Source organism: Thalassophryne amazonica, chromosome 14 (genome assembly GCF_902500255.1).
Source record: "Thalassophryne amazonica chromosome 14, fThaAma1.1, whole genome shotgun sequence".
Classification (NCBI taxonomy): Eukaryota; Metazoa; Chordata; class Actinopteri; order Batrachoidiformes; family Batrachoididae; genus Thalassophryne; species Thalassophryne amazonica.
Window position 1 is genome coordinate 74,665,440 of NC_047116.1, and position 13,078 is coordinate 74,678,517.

Here is a 13,078-nt window from a genome sequence, read left to right on the forward strand (position 1 = left end):
ATTACACAGGGGTCAAAATTAAAATGCTCCAATCATATAGAAAACTACACCACATTATTTGCCTGATCATAAAGATTCCAAAAAAGGTATAGTTTGGACAATCTGTGACTGAATCTTATGGAGTTATGAGGTAAACGCAGCAAGAATGGTGACAAAGGTCAGTTCAGTTGTACAGGGGTCAAAAGTTAAAGTTGCTCCATTAATTTTGCCTCCAGCTGTATTTGTCGGAATTTGATGCTTGTATCACCATTTCATAGATTGTTTCAGTTATCTGCTGTACTAATAAGCCAACAGAGCATGAACCAGCTGTTGTCTGTTAGCTTAAAACATGTATATAAGGCAATCTGGATTAAAGTAGACCTGCACTGAAATAAATGTGGTCAGATTTCAGAAAGAAATAGCTGATATGTATTTATAAGACCCTTGTGAATGCAGTAAAGTAAATCTGTAAGCCCAAATTTGTAATTCAGCGGAGAAATCTTCGTTTAAAATGACAAATTTGCAGCTAAAATTTAGCCCTCTGTGAAAAGTTTGTACAGCCGTATCATTTATGACGTCAGGGACAAGACGACGCGCTCCCGCCTTCAGTCCGATCCCGCATTGAAGTTGATTTTATGTTAGTAATGTTACTTATACACGTCCAGATTTCAACATCCAAAAGTAAGCTGCAATGAATGTGAGATACAGATCTGTGTGTTCAGATCAGCAACGACATAGACAGCGGGCACCGTTCTTCCTCTCCCGCTCTCTGCCTCCGCTGCGCTTAAGTCTGCGGGCTCGTTAACGAGCTCGTTAACCGCCGACGCGGGTCACTCACACCGCCCGTGTCTGCTTTGCACCCGTGTTGTGCCAGATTCAGCGCACAACACCGGCATCATCTCTCTGTCTACTGAATGGCGCTGCAGCACACTTGAGTCCTGAGATTCCGCTCATTGTTTTAATGCGAAGCGGCCGGTACACCTGTTGCTGCAAGGACAGACTTCTTGCGGCAAAATCCACAGCACCGCACGTCTCGGCAATCGGAGCCCCAGAGCTCCATGGACGCTGAGAGAGGTTTATATATTTTTAATGACTGGGATTCTTTGCGGGTCTCGCCTCCATATCCCGCGATGGTACTGGAGGTGAAAGACAGTAGATTTTCATTGCGACACCACTCAAACGGGCGTATGGAAAAAGTCCCCCAAAATCATTTTCAAGCACAAATAAAAGAAATGTGTACTCACCAAACGTGCCGCAAGACAATATGAAGTTTTAAAAAAGTAGATCCTTCCGTATAAGACAAGAAAAAGGTGCAGATGCAAATTGACGTAAATCCACAAATTACAACTGGCGCAATGCATGCTGGGAAAGGGTCTTGTCCGTGACGTCTCGGCAGCGTCCATGATGAGAGGGACAATTTGCGGAGGGCTAAATGTTAGCTGTAGATCTGTCATTTTCAAATGAAGATTTCTCCATTGAATGACAGATCTGGGCTTGCAGATTTACTTTACTACATTCAGAAGGATCTCATGTGTAAATGTAAGTCATTTTTTGTTCAAAAAACCTGACTGCATTTTTTCAATGCAGGTCTCCTTTAAAAGAGAAATGCTGCTTTTAACCTGGACCTCATTTCTGGCATAAAATATGGTAATTTACTCACCAATATGTTTGGTGTGATTAAAAGTCCATAGTTCAAACGACGTGTTCAGTTCAAATCTGAAGCAAACATTTTTCTTCTTCTTCTAAGGTGGATTAAAACTTTTTGTGGTACACAGCACCAACTACTGGACAGGAGGAACCTAGCAGTCAATGTGACCCACTAATTTCAAAATGCAGGTCTTTCAACCTGACATGTGGTGACGTGACACGTCAATCATCTGTGTCCAATCAGATTTCAGGGGTAGTCCAGTGAAACCCCAGCCTCTGCTCTAGCTCCACCCATGCCAGAGTGGTCAACATTTACATTTCAAGTTTCACTGTGACTGAAATTTGGCACTTCCTGTTTGAGTGTGAGCTTGCCACTGAGTTCCTGAGAGATTCCATGGGATCTCGTCTGTCAATCCAGGAAGTGTTTGACATTTAACAGTTCCTGTTTACTGTGTAGTTGAAATATGGCACTCCTGTTTAGGACGCCCTGTAACCATGAGTGAGCTTCGCGCTGATGCGCGGCCGCTTCACTCATATTATATGCAACATTTTTAGTGACAATACGATGCTTGACAACATCACATATACAGTGTTTCTAAAGTCCCCTGACAAAGTCTGAGTGCATGTTTACCACATCAGTATTTAAATCTGTGTCTGTATCAAAAACATGAACACATGGGTAAGATTTATGAGTGCTGTCACCTTCTGCTGAGAGGAAACTAATCTGCAATGTTACATGTTATGAACTCATTTTCTTTCCTAAAAGATCCTGATGTGTATGAGCCAAACAGCGAATGAGCTCTGCTTTACGCTGACGTGATCGTGATTTAAACCAGACTCTTGACTGATTGTGTCCTCTTTCCATATGGTTTGATCCATACATGAAATATATCAATATAATGTGTTGCATTCACATTTAAAACACATGTTAAGGAAAAATCATGGTTGTAGAGAAAATCACGCAACAAATCTGAAGTTTGTTTTCCTAAAGAGAAACCCATCTGATCTCTTTACCATAAAGGATGTGGTGAAGTTGGTGGACAACAAAAACTGACTACAGGATGAACAGATGGATGGACAAACAGAAAGCTACATAAAAGCCACAGCGGCAGGGACTGGAGCCAAAAATAGAGAAGCTACCTCAGAGACATATAGATGAGAGAGCAACTCACCGAGAACTCCGCCCCCCGTTTCATATGGGCCACTGTTGGTCTTGACTGGCACGCTTTGACTGGCCAGGGCCGAACTGGACGCTGAAACCCCCTCATCCTCTGAATCACTGCTGCTGGAGCTGTCCTCACTACTCGAGGATGAAGAGCTGCTGGATCCAGAGGAGCTGTCACTGCTGTTCATTTGGTCCATGACCTGTGCCTCGGCCATCAACTCTGCATACAGAAAGGAGACACAAAAGAAAGAGCAAAATAATCAGACTCATTCAAGGAGTGACATGCACAGTGCATAACATGAAAAGAAGAAATATCTCACATGATGGCAGGTGCTGTTAGCAGCTGTAGTCTGCAGACAGACACGTAAAAGCATCTCAGATGTACACAGTAAATTCACCAGTGTAAAACTAACACTGCCAATGTACATATGGTTCTACTCTGGCTAGAGAGGGACCATATGTTCACTGGCAGTGTTAATTTAGCACTGGTGATTTTACTGTGTACCTTCTGGCAATTTGTAGATAAACTTTCAGGTCTTTTGAAGAAAATCCTCCTCTACACCACTTCATTGTGAAGCTGTATAACTGCAAAATGCAAAGTTTGCACTGTGCACAGTTTCTTCAATCACAGCCACAGAAGCCTATAACTTCTTCTGGGTTGTCTGGGTGGCTTTCTTCACTCTTCTCCTTGCACAGTCACTTGCAAATAAAGTGCAAGACATATTCAGTGGCAGCTTTACCATCAGAGAGGCTTTGGAAGTAAGCACACTAACTGGTTTCTCACCACACTGTCCAATACAGACAATAACGTTGTGAATAAATTTTAATTCCAGTTTGGAAATTTTGTCTAATTGACAAACTACTATATAAGGTTTAATAGCAGAAAAAACCCTCACATTGACATTATATTCTCCAAGGGTCTCATGTCCAAAACCTGCATGGATTTCCTACTGAAACATGGTATACACCAAAACCCAGAAACTGCCGTAAGCACAAAAACATTCAGAAGTATCAAAGTGTGCGCGGGCTTGCATCCACGCACGTTCCGTTTCTACATCCCACTGAACGTGGAACTGAGCGTGGAACAAAGAGGTTATATATGACTACGAAAGTCCACACTCCCAATGCAACCTACGAAACGCAAACGTCCCTACATGGACAGCGACATGACACCTCTGAACTGAGCAAAATACGTATTAACGAAGTTCCCAGATGTTAATGCATTTTCAATGGAGATTCGCAATTGAACACGCTCCGAAAAATGCTCACAAAATGTGTTAAAATGCTTTTCTGACCTGGATATCGAGCCAGTAAAATTAATTAACATTAAATTATGTCAAGAAAGTATTAAACTTACTCTGACACACACACACACACACTCTCAAATGTTAGTGTTGAAAGTTACACGGATCTGATCTCTTCCAGCTGCGACGAGCTGAGACGTCCTGCATCCACAAATTGCGGCTCGATTATTTTAAGGTGCAAATTTTTAAAAAATGTTCGTCTTGTTGAACAATTTTAATCACTAACTAGTATTTTAAATAGACCACGTCCAAATCAAATCAATTCAATTTTATTTATATAGCGCCAAATCAAAGCAAACAGTTGCCCAAGGCGCTTTATATTGAGGCAAAAGCCATACAATAATTACAGAAAAACCCCAACGGTCACACGACCCCCTATGAGCAAGCACTTGGTGACAGTGGGAAAGAAAAACCCTCTTTTAACAGGAAGGAACCTCCAGCAGAACCAGGCCCAGGGAGGGGCAGTCCTCAGCTGGGACTGGTTGGGGCTGAGGGGAGAGAATCAGGAAAAAGACATGCTGTGGAAGAGAGCAGAGATCAATCACCAATGATTAAAAGCAGGGGAAAATATCAACTAGACATAAGTGAAGAGTTAATGGTCCGTGTCCTTGGACGACACAGGTACGGCAGGCAACATACACCCGTTTATCAACCAAATGTCACGGACGAAGTGACAAGAATATCCAAAACCACTTACTTATAGAATGAAATATTGGGTTAGGGTTCTTCCTACATTTGTGGTATTGCCAACATGCGCAGCTTTACGGCATATTGCACCTGTTTCTTGATGAGACTAACTGAGCGTCTATGAGCGCTGGTCAGTAAGCTCGCCTGAATTAAAATGGCGACCACGCCCCCTTGCTGGGACACGGCTCAGTGCCAGTGTGGACTCTAGTTCTTATTAACCTCTTTGGCATGGAAGGAAACTCCTCCCTGGCAAAGTCCCATTTAAATATGCAATTTCTTGTAAATGGGCCCTTTGAGCAGGGATTCCCCACGATGCCACATCAGACAACATGAACACAGAAAAGAAATTATACTGCAGATGACTGGAAAGTATGTGGAGACACACAGTGTTCATTTATTCAGTACGCTGTTCAACAGATTTATCATAAAACTGGAAATATGTTTGTGGGAGCTCCAGCGTGTGTGTGTGTGTGTGTGTGTGTGTGAGGCCGACACACTGTGAGCTCAGAACAACGCACACACACTGATATTAAAAAGGTGAGGTGTACCTCCGCTGACAGTGTGACACTCACAACTTACACACGTGCTTACTGACAAATACTGAACACAGGAAGGCTGTTTAGAAGCTCAGCAGCTCTCACCATCAAGCAAAAACAGTAATAATTAAAAAAAACACATTTGAATATGCACATGCCCAAATGTGCCCACGCTGGTTTACGTTTGGATCAATTACACAAATACACTATTTACACAGCAAGCAGCCAGTCATCGTGCACTGTGCAAGCCACCAGCCAGATGCGCATTTGCAAGGCATTTTGAGATTAATCAATACAAATCTTTATCTAGATACAAATGTGCGCGATGTGAATGTATCGACTCATTCAGTGGGCATTGATTCAATTGACGGCTGAAATCGTGATGCACCGCTCGCTGCCTGGTTGCATCAATGGGCAGAAGCCAGAAAGCACATTTCTACTACAACAAACGTGCAGATCCGCGAGAACAACAGAAAGCAGTCGGAAGACAGGGGAGGTGATGGTCTACTGGTTTAAGGTGTTGGACTTGAGTCCAGAAGATCATGGGTTCAAATCCCCGCTTGACTGGAAAATCACTAAGGGCCCTTGGGCAAGGCCTTTAATCCCCTACTGCTCCCGCTGTGTAGTGAGCGCCTTGGCAGCACCCTGACATCGAGGTGAATGTGAGGCATAATTGTAAAGCACTTTGAGCGTCTGATGCATATGGAAAAGCGCTATATAAATGCAGTCCATTTACCATTTAAGACATTTTTTTGACGCACCTAAAACATTTAAATCAGGCATTTGGATATACTTTGGCATTTTTTAAAAAGATGGGAAACTTGACAAGACGCAGATCTTTTGTAAAGAATGGCGTGCTGCTAACCGGTGTCGACACGACCGCAGATTAGAAACCGAACTCCAGCAAAACTAGTAAGAAATTTATCTGAAATTACTTTTGCCAAGGCAGTACTCTGTCACTGAGTGACTCACTTAAAGTCACTCATTGAGTGAGATGTTGTTTTACTGTTTACTTTAAGTTCTGACAGGTGACGAAAAGGGTTCCAAATATGAGGGAACCGATTCCTGTTCCTTAATGTTGCATCTGGTATATTTCCTGCTTTCAGGAGTAAAACTAATCCTCTGCCTCTAGTAGAATCAGAAGAAGAAGAAGAAGAATGCCATAGTACCATACTGAATTGCAGCTTCTTACTTTCTATTTAAATTTTTGGTATAATTTCTTTGCATCATGTTAAATCGCATCATATCGCACCAAATCGCATTGTGAGGAATTCAATCGCCATCAAATACATATCAAATCGAATTGGGAACAGGGGTGAATTGTATCGTATTGCATCGTCAAAAAGTGTCTATGTGTCATTTCGCTGGTAGTGTATCGAGGTGCGTATCGAATAGTTGTCGGTGATGAGATTCACATGACTAGCATTTGCGCATCACATATGATGTGAACATGTGTGCAGCCATTAGCTCCGATCACATTAGGGAAACCGGCTCTCACAGAAAACTGCACTGTAATGTTGGAATGTGATGCATCTGGATGACATTCGGATGATTGGGTTCCACACAGCTGGCATGGCTCGGCTCAAGGTGGACTGACACACTCCTGCCAGCCACATCGGCCAGCTCACGCTGGAATGCCCGTTTCCAGGAAGCCCAGCGTGGTCAGCACCTGTGTGGGCACAGACAACCTCCTGGCGCCTCGCTGTATTGCACTCCGGGATGGCCACATTTCTGTGCGCAATTCCATTATCACTGGCCTTGGTAATCTGAATCGGTTTTTGAGCCAATTATTGTCATTTGTAAGACAATCCTTGGGTTCCCTGAATACACGCTCACATCAGATTACACCATTTGCAAGGCCCCTCTGACGTTAACACAGCCATTGTTAGTGCCATTTTACGCATCACTTTGCACAGGGTTGTATATCCACCAATATAATTGCAAAGACGTGGGTGTCTTAATTGCTCATCAGTGTGTCTCTGATGTGCACATCACTCTGATGACTTCTTGTTATCACACTATTAACAGCTCCCCGCATCACCTTTACATGTTCACAGTGGAACAATAGCTGTAGAAATGTGCACATGCCAGCCAGGATATTTGCGTGATCCCCCGCACATTTCCACGGTCATGTCACTTTCGATACACCTGAACGATGGTGTGGAGATGAACATACGACACATTTTTGTGCGTATGCAGCCTTTGTACATGAGGCCCCTGCTCTCGTAACATCAGCACTGCCCACTGAAAACCCTGTTCTGGTTGACCACTAACATTACCTTTCTCAATGTCATCCATCGGTGCGGGTGATATCTTCTCTTTGGAAGTAGCAGCTTTACAGGTGCTGGAAGTCTGATTGTTGGTATTTTTCTTCCTTTGCTGGCTCAAGCAACTGGTCTGTTGTTTCAGGCAGGAATGGACCTTACTGCTGCCTTCAACCCTAAATATCACACATGTTACAAATGACAAAAGATGTAGGCATACTGTAGTCAAACTTATTCACTGCCCTGTTATAAACTAAATCATTTTTACTTTGTCAATTCTTACAACACATCCCCTTTGGCATTTGATATGTAATTACTCAATGGACAGTAGTTCTGCAGGAGTACTCTTCTGTGTACTATCAATCGGGTGGAGGATGCACTGATCATGTTTGAAACAGCAATGCCTTTCTTGTGGCATTGTACTCCACAGGAGACTGTTTGCACGGACACGCTCAACTCCCAGTGAAAAGTGAGGCAGACAAAAAGCAGACGGATGAGATGCAAGCTTCAAGTGAGACAATGTGTTACTGAAACAACAGTTGCTAAACAATATTGCTGACAAGACGTCACTTCATTATATAACTGCAGAGCTTCGTAACAGTTAACCTCTATGCTGCTAGCTTTTGCCCTGCCTCTCTTTGAGCTGCCTGCTTCAGTGAAGCTAATGTGAAGCTACATAAATAAATTCTTGCGATGAGATAATCAGTTTATAGTAAGGTTAGGACAACGAGAGAAGATCACTAGTCAATGTGTTGGATAATATTAGCTATCAAGTAGGAAATGTGCAATAATCTATGCAATATTCTACTGACTGTTTCAGTGTTCCTTTTCCGCAGACTACATTGTTCTTACTATATGCATATGTGCAATATAGAAACATCCAAAAGCTATAGAGCAGATTCTCAGTAAATGGAATATAATTAGGGAGTCTTGTGTTCAACTTGGAATGTAACTGGAATATTCTACAGAATTCATTATAAAGTCTTCCAGAAGGCATCAGCACAATCCAAATTTCCACAGTTCCCCAAAGACCTCACATGTCCCATTGGTGGAAGAAAATCATAGGATCAGAATGATGGACAGAAAGAGCCATCATATGGAACACACTGCACCTTGATGACACTTATGACTTACTCTGCCCAAACTCATCTGCACCCTGTTGTTGTTGTGGTTTATCTCTGTTCTCATCTTGAAATGCACCATTGGGGATGATGTGACTGTAATTTTATTATGTATGCACAATGACAATAAAGTTCTTGATTTTAGTCAATGACTAATCTTGACAATAAATTCATTCAGTCAAACAAATTGAAAACATGGCATTACCATAGTGACCTACATGGAAACAGTATTTGTTGTACTAGTTCTAAATGCAAGATTTTTATTCAGAACTCTCAAGTGAAAGAAGTGCTCCCTGCTAGTGGATGTTGGCCTTTGTTGGTTATGGCTGGATCTATGTCCTCTGTGAAACAATCTCTGCATGGGAGCCCACCTCAGTTTTTAATAGCTGTGCAGAAAATCTGAATAATCTAACTAAACAACTAGATGACGAGAAGAAAATTACCTGAGTACGAGCTAGTCACTGTTGACCATTACCATCCCAAATGCTTGGGAAAAATCAGTTACAGAGACAATTAAAAGTTACTAAAAGTTAAATGTACACAATATAATTACACAAATAGAACCCAATAAGAAGCTTTGGAAACAAGAAATAATTTCCAAGTTAAAAATATGTTTGTTTCCAAAGCAACATATCTTTAAAATCAAAGTAATTTTTGCTTTTTGGTCAGAAGAACTACGTATTCTGAGCATGTGCTGCTGCCTGCTGCTCATAAAAAGCATGAAGATGGCTATGCAGCATAAATCATACTGAAATTACACTGGAATTACACAACTTGAAAGTGTTGACTGTGAAATTCACACCACATATATTCAAACACAGACTGGGCTCCAAGAGTATGCTTCAGGCAGGCTATCTGTGTCCTTAGGACAAGACACTAGATGGGGCTAAAAGTACTCACAAACTATGTAAACCAGTCACTTAACAATGCAGCAAATAGAATTCATCTTCATGAAATCATGAAAATAAGTTAATTAATAGTACTTACTATCAATGGACTTTATATATATATATATATATATATATATATATGTGTGTGTGTGTGTGTGTATCACACACAAAAAAATTGATCTTCTAACCTTCTAACCTCAATTTAGTGTCAGAATGTCCTTTGGCAGGTTTGAGTTGGATGTACAAGTCAACTTGAGCTCCTATCCTCACCTATAAGTCATCAACTTCGAGTAGTCACTGAAATGAGGTCACGAAAACCGCCACTTGTATCTGTGTAAGCCTGGATATCCATTGTAGGGGATCCAGTCTTACACAATTAAAAAAATGTTTAAAAAGTATGGTGACTGATAAATATATAAATGAGGTGACACACTCGAATCATTGTAATGTTATTGCTTTGTTTTAGTTCATTTAAAATGAGATGATTTATCAAATTTAATATACCGTGTAAAAAGGGTAGGAACAACAAGCGGCAGCTTTGGCCTACACCTTTTCTATCAAGGATTTATTTATTATTGTTATTATCGTTATCGTTATCATCATCATCAATCTCTCATTACTTTCTTTTTGGTATTTCTTATCATTTATTTGCCTACAGTATTTTATTTTGTGTATTTTTGTGCCACCGTGACTCAGATGCAGGTAAGTGGCAGAAAATGAGTGAATGAATCAACAACAATATAACACTTAAAGTCTTGTTGGTTGGTGCATGTAAGAAATGTGCATTAGTCTTAAATATGGCATCTTAATAATGAATTAGGAGATGGGTAGTGAAGAGCCCAACAAAAGGCAAAAGATTCTAAATAACATACTCCCATTTGTGAACCTTTGCAATGTGCAGCTGCGCTGATTTACGCAGAGGCGCAATTCTCAGTAGTATACATTCTCATGAATCAGTAGTATACATTCTCATGAATCCATGAATCTTTGTCAACTCACCTGATCTTTTTCACAGCAATGTTGCTGTCAAGTTTTTCCAGCCTGTACTCTCCTGTGTCATGATTTATGATGAGGATGCATTCCCTCATGTAAGGTCTCTTGGATCCCCTGAACACTGTGGCTGGGGTACTTGAACCCTGGAACAGAGGCGATAGTAAGAAGACTGAATCAGACCCAAAAATGATTAACTTTGAAGAGCCACAAACCCTTTTCATTTCCCTGATAAAATGGCAATGCAAATCATGACTAACCTCAATATTGGGTAATGTAATGGTGACCTCTTCTCCTTTTCCAACTTCCAGCTCGCCTTCACATCTTGTGTTAATAGATGCTGGCTTGAAGTCATCTGTCAGGGAGACCAGATACAGTTCTAATCTCTACCAAAATTTTAGGCACATTATACAAGCTATATTATACAAATAATACAAAACCATTTTAAATGATTTAGCAATTACAAATATGTGCAAAGCAGTAAAATGTAAACTCTCATCAGTTTTTAAAATACATAGTTTATTATAGGTGTGCTGCAATTTGGAAGAAAAAGCAGTCATAAACAGATTTTATAATGGCTGCATTGCATAGTGATCATAAGTAATCCTTTTTGTGTTATGTACTGGACAGTAGAGGGAAAATAAGTCTCTTTTCTTTTAAATTTGAAAATGAAGCTCGTAACTTGTTGATTAGTTTCTTTAATTTAATGTAACAGAAATAATGTTTTGTGCTGGACGAGGAATGCTTGGATTCCTGAAGACAAACTGATAAATTAAGGCACTTTAGTATAAATTCTAGACCGTTTTTCACAGTAGAAAATAATAATAATCATAATAACACAAACGTTTATATCAGAAAGTGACACACATATGAAGCAGTTCCGAGTTTAAGCACCGTAGGGACTGCTGAGAAAAATAAAAAAAATAATAAAAAGCTAATGCTAACGAACAGTCGGGCAGCTGCAGCATCGAAGCGACCTTATTACCGAGTCGACAAACAAACAACACAAATAATTCTCCGCTTAGTAAAACAACAAAAAGATACAACCACAGGCGATATCCAACAAGCTAACTAGCATGCTACTGCTAGCTAAAAACTAATGATTGAAAGTCGCACTCACATCGCACTGTGTGAAAAGCACTTTTAGGGTGTTTGGCAAACGTCTCTCCAAGTTTAAGAACATGTTCCTGAGTGATGGAATAAGACATCGTACTTATGCTGCTACTTTCCTCACGATCCTGCTCTCACTGACAACAACTCTACCGCGAAACCGTTTCAGCAGGCAGCGCACATACGTCACTTCCGATGAAAACGCAAGGGGCGGGTTAGTATCGCCACAGTCTCTTAGGTCGCTTTATACAAAGGGAAAGGCAGCGTGTTTTTGAAAACTTGGCTGTGATTGGTCCATCTGATACGTCGGCCACTATTGGCTATCAAGCCACGCTCTGTGATTGGCTGTGGCGTAACCGCCGAAAATGTAACTCCTCCAGAGACTGTGGTACCAGTGCAACGTTGTAAACAAAGGCTGCAGCCAATCAGAGAGCTGCGTGTCTCAGCCAATCAGCAAAATGTCAGAATCCTGACTAAAAGTCACGTGACCAAATAACCCGATACCCACTCCTTTGCTTTGGCTGGAGGAGTGGTGCCAACTTAGAGGCGGGTCTTTCGTCTGTGTGAGCCTATCAGACGCGCTCAGTGGATTCCCTGCTTTTTTTTTTTTTTTTATCAAATTTAACAGACATACCAAACAACAAACATGGCTACATTTCAAAAAACCTTTTTTTTTTACTCATTTTATTAACAAATTCCGGGATTACAAAGTCATAAAATTAAATCAGAAAGTACAAGTATACCAAGCAAAACATGAAAATACAAGTAGAAACAGTGTAACAATGTTGTACCCACAAAAAATAAAGTGCAGTATAAAGAAAGAAAAACAATCAAAAGAAAAAGCATAAAACTCAGAGATTTAATCAGGAATTAAGGTTGTTAAGCTATTATAGACACATAAGGCTTGTTTAGTATTTATGTTTCAAAGTTTTATTGAAATTAAGCATCTCAATAATATTAGAAACAGTGGAGTGACATTTAAAAATCTACACTTATTGATATAATATTTTGCCACAACAAGTAAAGTGTTGTACGACATATCTTTTTTTTTTTTTGTCCTGCAATTTTAATCGTGTTGAAAACTAGGATTGGAGTTTGAGAGTCCTTTTCGGAAGTCCATTTTGAAAAGTTCTCCAGAAAGTTTTGGTATAAAGACAATCAAAAATACATGTTCAAGAGTTTCAATGTCAGAGTTACATAATTTACAGTTATTACTTTCCAGATTAAATCTTTGTCTAAGAAATTCATTAAAATGGTAAATGTCATTTAAGATCTTAAAATGAACTTCTTTAGTTTTTGGTGGGACCGGGAGAAAGAGGTATCTGGTTCTGATTCGAACTTTGACTTCATCAGGGTAACCTTTTAACAAGTGTATCCTTTTTAGT

The 13,078-nt window shown here is 40.4% G+C and overlaps 1 protein-coding gene across 2 annotated transcripts in view; it reads right to left on the minus strand.

Annotated features, from left to right (window-relative positions):
- Positions 1–11,842, minus strand: part of LOC117525255 (ELL-associated factor 2-like) — a 35,252-nt gene extending 23,410 nt beyond the window's left edge. The window contains exons 1-5 of one of the 2 annotated variants that reach the window (XM_034187095.1): positions 11,704–11,842; positions 10,844–10,938; positions 10,593–10,729; positions 7,598–7,758; positions 2,799–3,011 (exon numbers count right to left, since the gene is read on the minus strand). In XM_034187095.1, coding sequence (XP_034042986.1) covers positions 2,799–3,011; positions 7,598–7,758; positions 10,593–10,729; positions 10,844–10,938; positions 11,704–11,791 — 694 coding nt within the window. In that variant the 5' untranslated portion in view covers positions 11,792–11,842. The remainder of the gene's footprint in view (positions 1–2,798; positions 3,012–7,597; positions 7,759–10,592; positions 10,730–10,843; positions 10,939–11,703) is intronic. The other variant, XM_034187096.1, reaches the window with a different exon arrangement.
- Positions 11,843–13,078: the final 1,236 nt, after the last annotated feature.